The sequence below is a fragment of the Phocoena phocoena genome, chromosome 1, assembly GCF_963924675.1.
Source record: "Phocoena phocoena chromosome 1, mPhoPho1.1, whole genome shotgun sequence".
Classification (NCBI taxonomy): Eukaryota; Metazoa; Chordata; class Mammalia; order Artiodactyla; family Phocoenidae; genus Phocoena; species Phocoena phocoena.
This window is the reverse complement of record NC_089219.1, coordinates 117,067,189-117,087,507: the sequence shown is the minus strand read 5'-3', so window position 1 is coordinate 117,087,507 and position 20,319 is coordinate 117,067,189. Positions and strand designations below refer to the sequence as shown.

General features: G+C 41.1%; 1 protein-coding gene across 1 annotated transcript; it reads right to left on the bottom strand.

The window, feature by feature from the left end:
- LOC136141072 (intelectin-1-like) lies at nt 1-20,225 on the bottom strand. Its single transcript, XM_065899260.1, has 4 exons — nt 20,200-20,225; nt 1,077-1,350; nt 587-745; nt 1-183 (listed from the first exon to the last, which is right to left on the bottom strand). Exons 1-4 carry the CDS (start codon nt 20,223-20,225, stop codon nt 1-3), a joined length of 642 nt encoding a protein of 213 aa, XP_065755332.1.
- Nucleotides 20,226-20,319: the final 94 nt, after the last annotated feature.

Below are 20,319 nucleotides of genomic sequence, written 5' to 3'. Positions count from 1 at the left end.
TTACACTTTCCCCGAGAGTGCAGGGAAGGATTGATGACTGGGCTTTGGAAGCAGATACTCACGCTGACCAACTGGTGAGTAGTAAGACGCAGTTTTCTCAGCATCGCCAAAGTCATAGACCAGAGGAATAGCTGGGCCATTGTCGGTCTGACAGCTCCCTGATCCGTACTTCACTGGGTATTTCTGCAGGGACCCAAGATACAGGTCGTGTGAGGACAGTAGAGAAGCTGCCACATTGGGAATTTGGGGATTTAGAGCCTTCAGGTGTCAATATGCAGAAATCAGTCTAAATAATAGTGACTCCTTCCCACTCCCCCCACCCCATAGCTAGGTTCCTAACGAGCTTCAAGCCCCTTGTCCTTCTCCCTCTCTACCCCCTCTCTCCTCCTCCATAGGCCTCATCCTGTGCTCAGCTCAGATTCCTGAAAGAGGTAGCACATGAGTTCACCTGACCCACAGGTGGAAGAAACAGCCAAGCACAGGCACCTGCTAGTGACACGGAACCCAGAGAAGACTTACTCTTCACCCCAGACACTTGGCTCTCTGTTCACCAAAAGAAGTGTGAACAGCCTGCAGCCCCATACACCTGGTAGAGTCCGAACAGATTGTGTCCCAGATTCGGGAAGAAGCTAGTGTTGGTGCGGTACCTCAGCAGGGAGCTGTTCCTCCAGTGCTGCAGGGGGCGCTTTTGGGGCACATGCCACATGCCCAGGTCCTGGGCCTGGATGTCATAGTAACCAGGGCTCTGCAGAGCAACACACACACTGATCCTGAACAGCCCAGGAGGTCCCACTAACCAAAGACCCACGCATGCAGTTCTCAGTTGAGCTGGGAGCTCTGGGCTCCAGGGGGCCAGGTGGCAGCAACGCTCAGACACCTGCCATCGCCAGCAGACGATAAGGCCCCACCGCCCAAAAAGACCCGGTGGGAGAAAGTCGTGATTCAAGACATGGACTTTTTTCCTTCTTCTTCTCCAGCCCTACCTCCTCATCCCCATCTCCCACCCTCCCTTCCACATGCTCTGCTCCAGCCACACTCAGCTCTCCACCCTTTTCCAGCTGGGTGGTCAGTGCCACCAACCTTGTATCACTGGTGGATGCCTCTACAGACCCAAACGTGTTGGCCCAGTTGCCGTCCCCCTCTGGGCAGTCTGCCGTGCTGCCCTGCTGACTCGACCAGCGATCACCTACCGTGCATTTCTCAGGAATGGGGTTCTCGTGCACACTGGCCACTAGGGTCCAGCTGCCATCCCCAGAGGTCATGTCACAGAAGGTCTGGTAGATGACGCCATTCTCGGTGTAGAGGAAATACAGGCCATCTGCGGACAGAACCAGCCTAGAGAGCCCGTGTCTGTGAGTACAGGGTCCATTTCAGGCTCCAAAACCAGAAACGCCCTGGGAAGTCAGAAATGTATCCTAGAGGCTCCCGCACATATCCATTTGTTGGTGTAGGGAATCCCTGTGCTGGTGAAAGGGAAGCTGTTTCCAGCTCTTCCTTTGAATACTTGACCCTTTTCTGCCTCTTCTTTTCCAGGGGAATTTGTTGCAGGATTTGTCCAGTTCAGGGTGTTTAATAATGAGAGAGCAGCCCAATGCCCTGTGTGCTGGGATAAGAGTCACTGGCTGCAACACTGAGCACGTGAGTTTATTTGTTTATTTATTGGCTGCGTTGGGTCTTCGTTGCTGCAGGCAGGGGCTTTCTCTAGTTGCGGCGAGCAGGGGCTACTCTTTGTGGCGGTGTGTGGGCTTCTCATTGCGGTGGCTTCTCTTTGTTTTGGAGCACAGGCTCTAGGTGTGCGGGCTTCAGTAGTTGTGGCATGTGGGCTCAGCAGCTGTGGCTCGTGGGCTCTAGAGCGCACGCTCAGTAGTTGTGGCGCACGGGCTTAGTTGCTTCGCGGCATGTGGGATCTTCCCGGGCCAGGGCTCAAACCTGTGTCCCCTGCATTGGCAGGCGGATTCTTAACCGCTGCGCCACCAGGGAAGTCCCAAGCATGTGATTTTTGAGACTACATACGGCCTGGTGTGTTTGTGTGTGTGTGTACGCACCCACCCTATGGAGTATGTTGATGTGTTTCTCCGTGGCTTGCATTTTTACTTTTTTGCTGGTATTTTGTGGACATAATTTTAAAATTGTTACTATTATTTTTTAATTGAGATGTAATCGACATAGAACATTATATAAGTTTCAGGTGTATAACATAATGATTCTATATTTTTATATATTGTGAAATGATCACCATAATAAGTCTCGTCAGCACCCACCACCACACATAGTTACAAATTCTTTTTTCTTGTGATGATAACTTTTTTTTTTTTTTTTTTTTTTTTTTACGGTACGCGGGTCGCTCACTCTTGTGGTCTCTTCCGTTGCGGAGCATAGGCTCTGGACGCGCAGGCTCTGTGGCCATGGCTCACGGGCCCAGCCGCTCCGCGGCATGTGGGATCCTCCCGGACCCGGGCACGAACCCGCGTCCCCTGCATCGGCAGGCGGACTCTCAAGCACTGCGCCACCAGGGAAGCCCGATGAGAACTTTTAATATCTACTCTCTTAGTAACTTTTCAATGTACAATACAGTATTGTTAACTATAGTCACCAGTCTGTACTTTATATCCACAGGACTAATTTTATAACTGAAAGTTTGTACCTTTTGACCACTGGACATAATTTCCTGTATTGAAGTGCAATTTATCTGTATCCTCATGTATGATTAGTACTCTTATGTTGTGTTTAAAAAGTATTTCCAGGGCTTCCCTGGTGGCGCAGTGGTTGAGAATCCGCCTGATGATGCAGGGGACACGGGTTCGTGCCCTGGTCTGGGAAGATCCCACATGCCGCGGAGCAGCTGGGCCCGTGTGCCATGGCCGCTGAGCCTGTGCATCCGGAGCCTGTGCTCCGCAACGGGAAAAAAAGATGGGCATAGGACTTGAGTAGACATTTTTCTAAAGAAGATATAGAACCAGCCAACAAGCACATGAAAAGATGTCCCACACCACTAATCTCTAGGGAAATGCTAATCAAAACTATGAGATACCACTTTACACCCTTAGGATGGCCTTTATAAAAAAAAATAATAAACAGAAAATAACAAGTGAGGAAGACCCAGGAATTTGCATTTCTATCAAGCTCCTAGGTGATTCTGATGCTGCTGGTCTGGGAATGACACTTTGAGAACCACTGTCCTAGAATTTCTTTTCCCTAGTTAGGGTCCTATGTCAGATTGTTAGAGCTGCTGTAGCAAAACACCACAAACTGGGTGGCTTAACCAACAGATATTTATTGTTTCATAGTTCCAGAGGCTGAAAGTCTGAGATCAAGGTGTCAGAAGGGCTGGTTCCTCCTGAAGGCTGTGAGGGAGAATCTGTCCCATGCCTCTCCCCTAGCTTTCGGTTGTTTGCCGCCAATCTTTGACGTTCCTTGACTTGTAGATGCATCACCAGAATTCTGCCTTCAACTGCACGTGATGTGTCTGTCTCTGTGTCCAAATTTTCCTTTTTCATAAGGACACCAGTCATCTTGGATTAGGGCTTACCCTAATGACATATCTTAATGTGATTTTCTCCAAAGACCCTATTTCAAATTAAGGTCCTATGCTGAGGTACTGGGGATTGGTACATCAACATCTTTTGGGGGGACACAATTCAACCCATAACAGGTCCCTTATATATTTTGGTCTCCATATGGCTGAACAATTCACTCAGCAGCACATTAAGCCTTATCATAGGCAATTCTATCCTTTCCCTTCCTGCAATCCTGTCCTGGCCTCAGCTGCTTTTTAATTGTAGGATGCCTTTGTCTTCCTTTATATGTTAGGCTTGCAACAGAGTTGGGCTTCTGGTTCCTCTCTCTTGGCATTTTAGGGGAGGAATACTCCCTTCTTTGTACATTATTTCTGCTCCTTTAGCACTAAGAACAAACTACAACCCATCACAGTGGGACCATGAGACAAAACTGTATGTACAGAAACCAATAACTCTCCCCTTTATTTAAATAACAAGTTAGAAGACATAATGGAAGAAAAGATCCCATTTATCAATACAATAACAATAAAAAATTTGGGGATAAATTTAACTAGTAATGTGTGAGATCTAGATGATGAAACTATAAACACCAAGATATTTTGAGGAGGAAAATGGCTCAGTCCTGGAATAAGTAGGGTGAAGGTGCCAACAAATCATACTGACAGATGTTACACGGAGCCAACCTGTCATGATCTCCACAGTTAAAATAACCAAGTCTTCTGAAACTGTTTCCTTTGATAACCCACTCAAGTGCATATAACAATGATAATGCCATGTGGGATTTTTAGGAATTCTTTATATGCTCTAGATAAAGCCTTTTATTAATTATGTGTGTTACAAATTCTTTTCCCATTCTGTGCCTTGCCTTTTCACTTTATGGATTTTTGATAAACAGGGGTTCTTAATTGTAATGAATTGCAATTTACTGTTCCTGTTCCTTTTGTGTCTTATTTAATAAATTTTTCCTTATTCCCAGGTCATGAAGATACCTGTGGGGTATCTTCACAGGTATCTTTACCTGTGTAATATTCTAAAAGCACTGTTGTTTTATGTTTCACATAAAAATCTACAGTTGAGCTGTAATTGACTTTTTTCTTTATTGAGAGGTAGGAGTTGCTTAATTTTCTTTTCCATTTTGATTTCAAATTGTCCCAGTACCCCTGTGATTGATTTACTGTTATTTTCCCCACTTCTTTGCACTTTCCCGATGGGTGGTTTGGTGCCCACTTGCTTTCTCCACTTATTTTCCCTCCACATCTTCATGTCCTTAGAGTGTCCTATCCACGGAAATCCAGGCTGGAAGTAAGGGAATTTCACAAAACTGGGTTCTCCTTTGGGCTGGCAGGAAGACCATTTAAAATGGGTAAGAAAAAGAGACTCCAGCAAAGGCCCAGAAATCATCTCCCCAGTTTTGGAGTCTGCAGTGTGCTGAAGGTTCTCTGAAGCTCAGAGACATCCACTCTGATGCAGGGTAGACCCTGCTGCCAAGAACATCTTAGCACAGCTCTGTTACCTCCACTCCATTGAACCACTAACTTGAAGGAATTATTGTTCCTAAGAAAGTAACTCATGGACACTGACCCCTCTCCTGGCAATGAAGAAAACAACAGAAAAGAGATTCTGGTCATTGCCATTGAAAAAATATAACCAAGGTGCAGAAAGTGTCCTAGTGATCACTTTTATTTCCCTTTCTCTTTTCTAGGCATGAAACCACAAAGGGAAAGGGATGGGAGACTTAATGATCAACCAAGAACAGCCCATGAATTTTCCTTCCAAGGGCTGGAGGAGCTTTCTCTTACTCTCTCCCTTCTTCCACCAGCTGCTTGGAATGCAGATTTTCCTGCTAAATTGGGATCCTGTGATTGTCTTGCAGACTCTCTGGGGATTGCTGCTGTGTCCTTTAGGTGGAAAACCCGTGTTGCTTCTGCCCACATACTTTGCCCAATGGAGATGAGGATTTTGGTTTTCTCAGGCTAAGCAGAGAATCACAGACTTAGAACTTGTCATAAAGTTCATTTACTTCAATGGGAAAAATATAATGTTACAAAATTTAGCTAATTAAAGATTAAAAAGCAAAAATTTAACATTATTATTATTTACTATAAATATATAATATTTTAAATATTTAGAGCACATATTTGTAGAGCACATTTTACTAAATATAAAAGTCAAAATCAGGGCTTCCCTGGTGGCGCAGCGGTTGAGGGTCCGCCTGCCGATGCATGGGACACGGGTTCGTGCCCCGGTCCGGGAGGATCCCACATGCTGCGGAGTGGCTGGGCCCGTGAGCCATGGCCGCTGAGCCTGCGCGTCCGGAGCCTGTGCTCCGCAACGGGAGAGGCCACAACAGTGAGAGGCCCGTGTACCGCAAAAACAAAAACAAAAGTCAAAAACATCAATAAAAAAGGAAAAATTTCAGGCTTTGACATTTCAGGAAGCTTTGAAGACAATAGTCTCCCAGATATTTAAAAACAAAACAAAACCAAACCTCAAGAGCAGCTTCTGTGAGAAAGATATAAAATAATCTTTGGTCCAGAAATGGGTGGACTTCAACACTTTACTTGAAGGATTTACTTGGAGCCCTACATGCATCTCCAACAGAACCCACACTAAGCCTGCAAAGCTCTTGTTTCTAAGGAACAGTAAGTGAAGCAAATACAGTATGAGTTCTATGACAATTCAGGCAGCGCATAAAAAAAACCAAACGTAATTTCCATTCGTGCAAGATATCAAGGTCTCCGCTTCATCTCAAACAGCTGATGCCAGGGGCAGAATCTGGTTTACCTTGATGCAAGAGGCCACTGATACAAGACAAAGTGTGTTTTCTACATGACTTCACAGTAAGAAAAAAAAAAATCCAGGATTTTCAAGGTGGGGAAAAGTTATAAGAGACTCCCTCCACATTGACTAAATATCTGAGGTAAGAGCGATCAGAACTAATCGCTATCCCTTCTCCCAACGTCAGGGAGCTGTAGAAAAGGCCGCTTTGCTGCTCAACAGAGAAGGAAAGAGAAAAAAAAAAAAATATATATATATATGAGAAGATTAGTCTCAACATAGATTTACACTCCATTCATTGGATCAAAACAAATTATAAAACCATCATATTATTTCCACAATATGCTCAAAAGTATGTACAGGCAACCAGAAACTACAAGTCTACATAGAAAGTTTGAAGAAAAATAAATGAATTGCTAGAAAAGTAAGATATAGTTTTTAAGATTCAATTAACATCTATTATTAATATCATTTTACATGAAAGATATTTTAATAACAACAAAATAGAAAGGACATAATCACAGAGTAAATATAGTTCTTTACCTTGAATACATCTAATTGCATGGAAAATCCACATTTTTGTTCTTATATATTTTATGATGTATGCCAACCCCTGGAAACTGTCATGACCTGCCACAATCTTTAGAGGGCAATTTGTGAATCTCTGACTTAGTAAAAACTCCTCTCATGATCAAAACTTTTGACATCATTCATACCCCAGATCAATGAGTTCTCTGAGAAAATATATTTACCTCCCTTTCTCAGTGACAGAATCAACCACTTCTTCCTATGTATTTTCATAATTCTGAGGCAAGCTTTTATTATGCAACTGATAACATTGCATTCAAATATTTATTTGCCTCTCTTAGCAATTATTAAGAGAGATGGTGATTTCCCATGTTTGCTAAGCTAATATTTTCTATTTTGAGAACATCAAGGAAATGAATTACTCAAAGGGTTCGGATGAATTAAAGCAAGAAATGAGTTCTCAGATGTCTAGCGTTACAAAGTTTTAAAAAAACAACAAAAAAAAATTGCAGGAATAGACTATAACCAGGCCTAAAACTGGTGTCTGCCACCAGGATGTTGTGACTACAAAACAAGCTTTCAGTACTCCTGTACACTGTGATATCCTGTAAGATTGAAATGTTAGTGTACTTACTGGGGTAAAACCAGGATGGGTTTTTAAGCAAGGAATGGATATAGTGACATTTTTTTAGAGGAATGTAGTTTTATTCAATTTGAAATTTTAATGCAAAGTGTTTCTCAAGATATATATTAAGATACACATTCAGATTTCATATTTTTGAAAAACACTAACATATTTTATTATACCCCAAATACTGGGATTTTGGAACTTAAGAGCTCTGTATTTCAGAATGTCAGCGTATGCCAAACCTGTACTGCAATCACAAACTCCCCACCAGGCCCAGGTTTTCAGGCTGCTTGAGGTCTTACCCAGCAGTTACACACTTTTCTGGTAGAGGTCACTGAATACACATTTGTCCTCATATTCTCAATAGTCCTTTGTTAGAAACAGTATTCAGCAGAGAATAAACCCATATGTTGATGATCAAAGAATGAACATCTGGAAGATTACTAAATCCGAATGTAATTAAAAATGTATTGTTTTACTCCCCCAAATTTTACTAAGCAAACTTTAGAAGTTTTATATATCATGTAGAAACAATATTGCTCAGCTCCCTCAGCTGCTAGGTTGGGTCTGTGTCACTAGTTACCATATTGCACATGAGATACCACATAGCAAATACATGCTCTTGACTGAGGTGGATGGCGACAAAGATTTTGGGAGTGATATTTTTGTGTACATATAGTGCCTGCATATGTGTCTGTGTGTCTGTGTGTGTCCTGATTGAAGACGATTTATCAAGGAAAATTTTCCATACTGTTTGCCTGTTGAAGACCCAGAATCAGTTATTCCTTTTGCTCCTGCTTGCAAAACAGACCACCTTTTCTCCCTGAGGTCCTGTCCTTTGTAATATAGAACCAAGGCAGCTGACATGCAGTGCTCACATTGTTTCCCAGAGGTCTTCCCTTAAAGCTCCAGTGCAGTTGGTACATCACATACCTCCTGAGATACCACAGGCAACACATGTAACATTTTCCCTACAACAGAACACAGAACTCCATCCTTTAACCTCCAAGATTAGTTTCTTCATCAGCTATAAGCATGCCACCAAGCCGGGGCTACATATTTGAGTTATTTCCTGAGGCTGGGAAAAGGGCAATGTTGACTTGTGCCCTGCCTGGTAAAGGCTTCAGCCTGAAAATAACCTTTTCTGCTTACATTCCTTGGCTACAACAAGTCCCATGGCCCTTTTTAACTTCACAGATAAGAGGTGCAGTCTTCCATGTGGCTCTAAAAAGAAGTGAATTGAATCAGAGTGAACAACACTAATGATTACCTGAAAGTTTTCCTGATGAAGTGACATTAGTGATCATTTCCTTATGGCTGTAAGAAACAGCAGAGATGCATGTGAGACAGGTGGGTCCTCTTTCTGTAACTCCTTCCCTCTCTCTCCTTCCTTTCCTCCACCCTCCCTCCCCCTTTCCTTTTTTTTCATAATGACTTAGACACTTATAAACCACTACCCAACCTCAAAACTGGAATGTTATTAATAACCTATACCTACCCATGTGCTCCTCTACATTGCCATTGTCTGAATTTGTGTTTATCATTCTGTTGTGTAGACTTACTTGGGCCAAGACTGTGGCTTGAGCTCTACTTCCTTTCATAGGCACAACAAAATTAAAACAGAGTAACTACTGATGAGAAAGATTGGAATCTAACAGAAAAGATCTTCTACAACTAAAGATATAGAGAAGGAATCTCAAGGAGTTAGGTAGGAGGGGTGGAGTCTTGATATATCAAGACCCATACCCTTGGGTGGATGACCCATAAATGGGAACATAATTACAATTGCAGAAGCTCTTCCTGAGAAGTGAGTGCTCTGAGCCCCACATCAGGCTCTCCAGACTGGGGGCCCTGCACTGGGACGATGAGCTCCCAGAACGTTTGACTTTGAAGGTCGGCAGGGCTTACTTTTGGGGGAGCCAGAGGGCCGTGGGAAACAGAGACTCCACTCTTAAAGGGGGCACACAGGATCTCACACACTCCAGGACCCAGGGCAGAAACAGTAATCTGAAAGGAACTTATAACTCATAGCCACCTGCCTATCTTGGGAAGCCTCATGGAGAGGTAGGAGGTAACTGGAGCTCACCCTGGTGACATAGACATTGGTAGCAGCCATTTTTGGGAACTTGTCCTACTACCTGGGCACTGGTGCTGGCAAGCACCATTTTGTAATCCTCTGTCTAGCTTATTAGCACTGGAACCTGCCCCACCCACCAATACTGTGATGCCTCAGGCCACGCAACTAATTGGTGGGGACACAGTCTCACCCACCAGTAGGCAGGCTGCCTTAAGACTCCCTGAACTGACACCTTCCTTATGACATGGCCTGTCCACCAGAGGGTCCAGGACCCTGCCCCCCACACCAGGGCATAGGCAGTAACCCTAGGACCCCCAGAGCCCTGCAGTCAGAAATTCCAGGATCTGGCTCTGCCTGCCAGTGGGCTGGTAGGCCAAATGACCAGTAAGAGAGAAATACAGCCCCACCCATTGAAAAAAAAAAAAAAAGGAACAACAAAAACATATGTTACAATGAAGGAGCAAGGTAAAAACCTACAAGACCAAATAAGTGAAGATGAAATAGGCAGTCTACCTGAAAAAGAATTCAGAGTAATGATAGTAAAGATGATCCAAAATCTCAGAAACAGAATGGAGAAAATACAAGAAACGTTTAACAAGGATCTAGAAGAACTAAAGAGCAAACAAACAGTGATGAACAACACAATAACTGAAATTAAAAATACTCTACAAGGAATCAATAGCAGAATAACTGAGGCAGAAGAAAGGATAAGTGACCTGGAAGATAAAATGATGGAAATAACTGCCGTTGAGCAGAATAAAGAAAAAAGAATGAAAGAATTGAGGACAGCCTCAGAGACCTCTGGGACAACATTAAATGCACCAACATTCATATTATAGGGGTCCAGGAGAAGAACAGAAAGAGAAAGGGTCTGAGAAAATATTGGAAGAGATTAGAGTTGAAAACTTCCCTAATATGGGAAAGGAAATAGTCAATCAAGTCCAGGAAACACAGAGAGTCCCATACAGTATAAACCCAAAGAGAAACACACTGAGGCACATATTAACCAAACTTTCAAATATTAAATACAAAGGAAAAAATATTAAAAGCAGCAAGGGAAAGCAACAAATAACATACAAGGGAATCCCCAGAAGGTTAACAACTGATCTTTCAGCAGAAACTCTGTGAGCTAGAAAGGAGAGGTGGGACATATTTAAAGTGATGAAAGGGAAAAACCTACAACCAAGATTACTCTACCCAGAAAATATCTCATGCAGATTTGATGGAGAAGACAAAAGATTTACAGACAAGTGAAAGCTACGAGAATTCAGCACCAACAAACCACCTTTACAACAAATGCTGAAGGAACTTCCCTAAGTGGGGAACACAAGAGAAGAAAAAGACCCACAAAAACAAACCCAAATCAATTGAGAAAATGGTAATAGGAACATACATATCGATTATCACCTTGAAGGTAAAATGATTAAATGCTCCAACCAAAAGACACAGACTGGCTGAATGGATACAAAAACAAGACTCTTATATATGCTGTCTACAAGAGACCCACTTCTGACTTAGGGACACATACAGACAGAAAGTGAGAGGATAGAAAAAGATATTCCATGCAAATGGAAATCACAAGAAAGTTGGAGTAGCAATACTCATATCAGATAAAATAGACTTTAAAATAAAGACTGTTACAAGAGATAAGGAAGGACACTACATAATGATCAAGAGATCAATCCAAGAAGAAAACATAACAATTATAAATATTTATGCACCCAACATAGGAACACTTCAATACATAAGGCAAGTGCTAACAACCATAAAAGGAGAAATCAACAGTAACACAATAATAGTGGGGGACTTTAACACCCCAATTACACCAATAGACAGATCATCCAGAGAGAAAATAAATAAGGAAACACAGGCTTTAAATGACACAATAGACCAGATAGACTTAATTGGTATTTTTAGGACATTCCACCCAAAAGCAGAAGAATACACTTTCTTCTCAAGTGCTCACGGAATGTTCTCCAGAATAGATCACATCTTGGGTCACAAATCAAGCCTTGGAAAATTTAAGAAAACTGAAATCATATCAAGCATCTTTTCTGACCAAAAAGATATGAAATTAGAAACCAATTAGAGGAAAAAAACAGTAAAAAACACAAATACATGGAGGCTAAACAGTGCACTGCTAAATGACTAAGAGATTACTGAAGAAATCAAAGAAGAAATAAAAAAATACCTAGAAACAAATGACAATGAAAACACGATGATCCAAAACCTATGGGACACAGCAAAAGCAGTTCTAAGAAGGAAGTTCATAGCAATTCAAGCTCACCTCAAGAAATAAGAAAAATCTCCAAAAAACAATCTAACTTTACACCTGAAGCAACTAGAAAATGAAGAACAAAGAAAACCCAAAGTTAGTAGAAGGAAAGAAATCATAAAGATCAGAGCAGAGATAAATGAAATAGAAACAAAGAAAACAATAGCAAAGATCAATAAAACTAAAAGTTCGTTCTTTGAGAAGATAAACAAAATCAATAAACCTTTAGCCAGACTCATCAAGAAAAAAAGGGAGAGGACTAAACTCAATAAAATTAGAAATGAAAAAGGAGAGATTACAATTGACCCTGCAGAAATACAAAAGATCATAAGAGACTACTGTAAGCAACTTTATGCCAATAAATTGGACAACCTGGAAGAAATGGACAAATTCTTGGAAAAGTACAACTTTCCAAGATTGAACCAGGAAGAATTAGAAAATATAAACAGACCAATCACAAGTAATGAAGTTGAAACTGTAATTAAAAACCTTCCAACAAACAAATGTCCAGTTCCAGATGGTTTCACAGGTGAATTCTATCAAACATTTAGAGAAGAGTTAACACCTATCCTTCTCAAACTCTTCCAAAGAACTGTGGAGGGAGGAACACTCCCAAACTCATTCTATGAGGCTACCATCACCCTGATAGCAAAACCAGACAAAGATATCACAAAAAAAGAAAATTATAGACCAATATCCCTGATGGACATAGACGCAAAAATCCTCAACAAAATACTAGCAAACAGAATCCAGCAACGCATTAAAAGGATCATATGCTATGATCAAGTGGGATTTATCCCAGGGATGCAAGGATTTTTCAGTATACGCAAATCAATCAATGTGATACACCATATTAACAAATTGAAGAATAAAAACCCTATGAGCATCTCAATAGATACAGAAAAAGCTTTGGACAAAACTCAACAACAATTTATGATAAAAACTCTCCAGAAAGTGGGCATAGAGGGAACCGACCTCAACATAATAACAGCCATATATGACAAACCCACAGCAAACATCATTCTCAATGGTGAAAAACTGAAAGCATTTCCTCTAAGATCACAAGACAAGGATGTCCACTCTCATCACTATTATTCAACATAGTATTGGAAGTCCTAGCCACGGCAATCAGAGAATAAAAAGAAAAAAAGGAATACAAATTGGAAAAGAAGTAAAACTGTCACCGTTTGCCGATGATATAATACTATACATAGAAAATCCTAAAGATGCTAGGATTCTAGAAACAAATGAAACCAGAAAACTACTAGAACTAGTCAATGACTTTGGTAAGGTTGCAGGATACAAAATTAATGCACAGAAATCTCTTGCATTCCTATACACTAACAACAAAAGATCAGAAAGAGAAATTAAGGAAACAATCCCATTTGCCATTCTCAACAAAAGGAATAAAATATCTAGGAATAGGACTTCCCCGGTGGCACAGTGGTTGAGAGTCCGCCTGCTGATGCACGGGACACGGGTTTGTGCCTGGGTCCGGGAAGATCTCACATGCCGCGGAGCGGCTGGACCCATGAGCCATGGTCGCTGAGCCTGTGCGTCCGGAGCCTGTGCTCCACAACGGGAGGGGCCACAATAGTGAGAGGCCCGAGTACCGCAAAAAAAACTAAACAAACACACAAACAAGCAAAAAAATAGGAATAAACCTACCTAAGGAGGCAAAAGCCCTGTACTCAGAAAACTATAAAACACTGATGAAGGAAATCAAAGATAACATAAACAGATGGAGATATATACCATGCTCCTGGATTGGAAGAATCAATATTGTGAAAATGACTATACTACCCAAAGCAATCTACAGATTCAATTCACTACATATCAAATTACCAATGGCATTTTTCACAGAACTAGAACAAGAAATTTTACAATTTGTATGGAAACACAAAAGACCCCGAATAGCCAAAGCAATCTTAAGAAAGAAAAATGGAGTTAAAGGAATAAGGCTCCCTGACTTCAGACTATACTACAAAGCTACAGTAATCAAGACAATGTGGTACCAGCACAAAAACAGAAATATAGATCAATGGAACAGGATAGAAAGCTCAGAGATAAACCCACGCACTTATAGTCAACTAATCTATCACAAAGGAGGCAAGGATATACAATGGAGAAAAGACAGTGTCTTCAATAAGTGGTGCTGGGAAAACTGGACAGCTACATGTAAAAGAATGAAATTAGAACACTCCCTAACACCATACACAAAAATAAACTCAAAATGGATTAAAGACCTAAAGGTAAGAATGGACACTATAAAACTCTTAGAGGAAAACATAGGAAGAACACTCTATGACATAAATCACAGCAAGATCTTTTATTTATTTATTTATTTATTTAATTTTTTGGCTGTGTTTGGTCTTCGTTTCTGTGCGAGGGCTTTCTCTAGCTGTGGCAAGCGGGGGCCACTCTTCTTTGTGGTGCGCGGGCCTCTCACTATCACGGCCTCTCCTGTTGCAGAGCACAGGCTCCAGATGCATAGGCTCAGTAGTTGTAGCTCATGGGCCTAGTTGCTCCGCAGCTCGAACCCGCGTCCCCTGCATTAGCAGGCAGATTCTCAACCACTGCGTCACCTGGGAAGCCCTCAGCAAGATCTTTTTTGACCTGCCTCCTAGAGTAATGGAAATAAAACCCAAAATAAACAAATGGGACCTAATGAAACTTAAAAGCTTTTGCACAGCAAAGGAAACCATAAGATGGAAAGGCAACCCTCAGAATGGGAGAAAATATTTGCAAATGAAGCAACTGTCAAAGGATTAATCTCCAAAATATACAAGCAGCTCATGCAGCTGGATATCACACACACACACACACAAAAACCCAGCTCAATCCAAAAATGGGCAGAGGACCTAAATAGACATTTCTCCAAAGAAGACAAACGGATGACCAACAAATACATGAAAAGATCCTCAACATCACTAATCATTAGAGAAATGCAAATCAAAACCACAATGAGGTATCACCTCACACCAGTCAGAATGACCATCATTAAAAAGTGTACAAACAAGAAATGCTGGAGAGGGTGTGGAGAAGAGGGAACCCTCCTGCACTGTTGGTGGGAATGTAAATTGATACAGCCACTATGGAGAACAGTATGGAGGTTCCTTTAAAAAACTAAAAATAGAACTACCATATGACCCAGCAATCCCGCTCCTGGGTATATACCCTGAGAAAACCATAATTCAAAAAGATACACGTACCATAAGGTTAATTGCAGCACTATTTACAATAGCCAGGACATGGAAGCAACCTAAATGTCCATCAACAGATGAATGGATAAAGAAGATGTGGTACATATATACAATGGAATATTACTCAGCCATAGAAAGAAATGAAATTGAGTTATTTGTAGTGAGGTGGATGGACCTAGAATCTGTCATACAGAGTGAAATAAGTCAGAAAGAGAAAAACAAATAGCATATGCTAATGCATATAAGTGGAATTTAAAAAGTGGTATTGATGAACCTAGTGGCAGGGCAGGAATAAAGACACAGACGTAGAGAACAGATTTGAGGGCACAGAGGGGGAAGGGGTGATTGGGATGAAGTGAGAGAGTAGCACTGACATATATACACTACCAAATATAAAATGGATGGCTAGTGGAAAGATTCTGCATAGCACAAGGAGATCAACTCGACGCTTTGTGACGACCTAGAGGGGTGGGATAGGGAGGGTGGGAGGAAGGCTCAAGAGGGAGGGCATATGGGGATATATATATATACATATAGCTGATCACTTTGTTGTACAGCAGAAGCTAACACAACATTGTAAAGCAATTATACTCCAATAAAGATGTTAAAAAACAACAACAACAACAACAAAAGTAGCAAAGAGCCTAGAAAAAAGAATTAAAAGGAATAGCCAATGGGCTGCAAACGTGCCTGAGAAATCTTTTGGGGGTGATGAAAACATTCTAAAACCAGTTTGTGGTAATGAAACCGCAAAATTCCATAAATTTACTAAAAGTCATTAAATTGTGCACATAAAATGGGGGAATATAAATTATACCTCAATAAAGCTGGGATGGTATTTTTTTTTTTAAACAAAACAAAAGAACAAAAAGAACAGGGCAGGAGGAACCAATGCATTTAGAAAAGATAAAGGGGCTGGTTGTGAAAGATAAAATGTTATTTTTCAGACTTGAGGAAGTGAACAGGAATAAAATTTCTGGGGTCCAAGACCCAAAAGTTATCCTTTGTTATAGGCTGGGAAGAATTACTAGAATTAAAACACAAGGCAACAAAAGTCTCTGCCAAGGACTTATAAACCTGAAATGATGCTTTAAAAACCTCTGTTGGAATGAGGCTGATGTACTTTTTGACATTTAATGGTGTGTCTAACACTTGTGCTTGTGCTGGATTGCCCTGGCTGGGATAGAGGACAGAAAAGCAGTATTAGATAAGAGAGTGGAGCAAGGGGAGGTCAAGGCATGTGATCCCCAAGTCTCTTTCCTCACAAGAAGAAAGCACACAGATGTGCTAAGGACCACCAGCAGAGGCAGTTAGAACAGAGTCTTCCAGAAAGACTGAGAGAACTTCACATGAAAGTTATATAGGGAAGTTGGATGGGGGGAGAAAAAGGGGAACTCTTGGGGGATGGGAAGTCCGATCTAGGCTCTTCATTTTTTGTGGTCTAATATGTGGGTATGTGGACATGTGTAACCTGTGCAGTAGATGTAACCGCACATGGAATCAAAAACCTGTCAGCACTGATATGGATTATACATGACAGACAAACAACAATGTGGAGAAAAGAAAATCCTCCAGAATAGAGTTTGCCATGTCAAGAAAATTTCATTTATGGTTTATTGCGAATGTTCATATCATTAAAAAAAACAAGATAATTTGGTTTTAAGTTCCTAACTGCAGTATGAAACTTTGATCACGTGCGCTTGTTTTCAGAGGTACCAGTGTACCACAACTTAAAAAATTAAAGGGAACATTGGCTTGCACAAATTATCATTCACACCTCAATTTTGATCTTCTAAATTTTTTTTTTTTGCGGTACGCAGGCCTCTCACTGTTGCGGCCTCTCCCGTTGCGGAGCACAGGATCCGATGCGCAGGCTCAGTGGCCATGGCTCACGGGCCCAGCCACTCCGCGGCATGTGGGATCTTCCCAGACCGGGGCACGAACCCGTGTCCCCTGCATCGGCAGGCGGACTCTCAACCACTGTGCCACCAGGGAAGACCTGATCTTCTAAATTTATAATTCACAAAGTAGGTGCAATTCACAAACTAGGTGGCAGGGCACCTAGAGTCATTTTGTTTTCTTTTCCATTTTTGCAAAACACTCTGATATATTAATATGTCAAATGTAACAATTTAAGTATAAAATTTGATGCTAAATCAGATTCTGATTTATACTATACAAGTTGACCCTTGAAAAATGAACAATGTGGAGGTTAGGGGTGCTGATCCCGCCCCTACCAAAGTCTAAAATTTGAGTATAGCTTTATAGTGGGCTCTCCATACAGGCGGTTCTGCATCCGTGGATTCAACCAGCCACAGGTCGTGTAGTATTGCAGAACCTATTGAGTGACCAAAAAAAAAAAAAGGTTTACTCTCCCTCAAGTAAGAGAAAATTCTCCCGCCTGATGACCTTCAAACTGAGACATTGGCTCTGCAGATTTTGGATTTGCCAGCCTCCATAATTTCATGAGCCAGTTCTCTATAACAAATCTCTTTATCTCCATCTCCATTTCCATCTCTATCTCTCTATCTATGTCTATATATCTCCTATTGGTTCTGTTTCTCTGGAAAGCCTCACTAATACATTGATCTTATGTTATGTAGTTGAAAACCTGGGAACTTGGAGAACTGGTATTTTAAATCACAGCACATGCAATATAGTTATTGTAAAAAGTTCTGGACAGGAGGTATATGTGGAATAAAAAGTAAAAGTCACTCACTCACCTCTGCTCAAAATTCTATTTCTTAATCTAAATGTTGCCATCATGAATATATATATATATACATATATATATTTTTTTTGACTGTGCTAGGTCTTTGTTGCTGTGTGCGGGCTTTCTTTAGTTGTAGTGAGCGGGGTTTACTCTTCGTTGCTGTGTGCGGGCTTCTCATTGCGGTGCCTTCTCTTGTTGTGGAGCACGGGCTCTCTAGGTGCGTGGGCTTCAGTAGTTGTGGCACCCGGGCTCAGTAGTTGTGGCTCATGGGCTTAGTTGCTCTGCGGCACGTGGGATCTTCCTGGACCAGGGCTCGAACCTGTGTCCCCTGCATTGGCAGGCGGATTCCCAACCACTGTGCCACCAGGGAAGTCCCCATCTTGAATATTTTTCCCCAGGCATGTTTCTTTGCATTTACAACCATTCAGAGAACATAAATACACACACATTAGTTTGTCCACCTAAGCAGAACTATATTATGCAGATGGTTTTGTGAATGTCTTAAGCTTCTTTTCATGTGAGTATGTAGACATTTATTTTACTTTTTAAAAGTCTTCTTAATATACTGTAGTATAGAATGAATACACCATATTTTTTAAACTGTTCCCCACTGATTAACTTTAGGTTATTTCCGATTTTTTTACTTAACAATGCTATAAGGAAGAATCTTGCTTATCTTTGGGCATTTGTGAAAGTATTAGTGAGAGTATTTCTGTGGGTAAATTCAAAGAGGGGTATTGCTAGGTGAAAGGGCATATGTATTTAACATGTTAATGATTACTATCAAATTGCCTTCTAGTAAATTATCAAAATTGAAGGTGGTCTTAGGGACCCCAAATTTAAAATTAGTCTCAGAAGTGGGTGGATTGTTTCAGACATTACATGAAATTTCTAAAAATAATATGTGTTCTGGTATAATGTTATAAGTCATAATTCTAGTTATTACTTTAAAATGTATATCTCAGAAATAACTAAATTTCCTTGTCAATTGCATTATTATGAACTTTCATCAAATCCTTAACCATGGTCATTTTAAAGTCTTTTGTCATTTACAGACAGTTCTGGGTGTACTCTGAGGCTTTTGCAAAAATGTTCCTATAAAAGGGTTTCATCTTCACGGAATCCGTGGAAAAGACTGACAAGTACAGGTTTCTGGTAACTGACGACACTCCTGAACTGAATGAATAAGCATTTTCAGAACTCTAATGGAAAACTGATGAATTCATAAAAGTGCTAACAAAACATCAAGATAAAAAAAATTAATTACATGGGACTGAGTGAACTGATGAGGATGATTATAATTTTTGTGACTTTCTGTTTGAATAAAAAAAGAAAATCCCACAAGGACTCAGAGGCAAAAAATATACAAATCAATTTTCACTGCAAAGTAAAGGAGCTGTTACAGTGGAGGATTCCTGGACTGAATGTCAATATTATGACATAGTATGAGTGTGTTTCGTGTTTGGTAATTGCCATCATTGTTGCTTTTGTTGTGGTCATCCAAAAAAAGAAAAAAAGAAGTGAGTGGATTTGGGGACTCATCACTGTTGTAGCTGGGATATACTAAAATGAACTTGACTCCTTGAAATATGGTGAAAGTGTGATTTGAGAAAAAGAAGGATGAGTGGGTGGGGGTTGATGAAACATTCATTCTTAGATGGTCACAGACCGTTAAATGTCCAAGACTTACAAAGACCTGGGGAATATGCATGGGAAATGGGAATACAGGAGTTTCTGAGTTTATGTGGACTTTGTAGCATCTTGGGTCTTCATACTAAAGTGGCTGGATTACACAGAATGGCTCTTTGTACGGGGATCCTGCAGGGCAAGGTATAAACTCCATGAAGGCAGGGACCATGGTGACTTAGTTTACCAGTGTATCTCAGAGGGAAGGGAAATGCTTTCTCTAGGGAACTCATTCATTCCTTCAGCACTCAACAATCTATAACCAACCATTAAGAGCCAGGCACTGGGCCAGGCTCTGGAAACACTAAACTAGGGAGAGAAAAGACTTCATGTAGAAGAGCTCAAGGTCAGGCAGGGCAGTGTGTAGAACAAGTAGCAGTTATCATGGGGTAGAGTATGGTAAGGGCCACAAGACACAAAGTGGTACATCTGCTTCCAGTTCAGTTTCCACGGGATGGTAGGTCATCCATGTGACTGGTGGGAAGAGGATGGAGTTGGTGTTGGGGTCAGGAGTGGTGAACCAGATTCCTAATTAATGTTGTCCATTAGTTGCTTTGAACAGATGGACCTTGTCCTCCATCTTTAATGAGAGGAAATTTACTCTTCCTTATTTTATCATGCCTTGAGCACCAGTTCTTAAGGTCAAGGGCATGGCCAGATCAACTCTGAGGAAATTTCCCAGGACTGAGGACTGCCCCTTGGGAGGAGAAAAATGAGAGAAGAGCTGATAACCATTAGATTAGCTGGAAAAATCTGTGTCGGTCTCCGTTTAAGAAGACAAACAAAACCTTACCGTTGTCCAGAGTGTTTTACACGCATCCTCTCAGGTACAGTTTTTAATTTGATTCTGAAACTACCTTGTAAGGGATGGGAGCCAAGTATTGTTGAGCCCACAGGCTCAGAAAATAATTTG

Bases quoted from the DNA above. Each gene is read 5' to 3' on its own strand.
- LOC136141072 (XM_065899260.1), bottom strand. From the start codon at position 20,225: ATGCGTGTAAAACACTCTGGACAACG. The intron at 746-1,076 runs GTGGCACTGACC...GTTGCTCTGCAG, and splicing joins CCACCAGTGATACAAGGTTG to AGCCCTGGTTACTATGACAT. The intron at 184-586 runs GTGTATGGGGCT...GGGTCCCTGCAG, and splicing joins ATCTGTTCGGACTCTACCAG to AAATACCCAGTGAAGTACGG.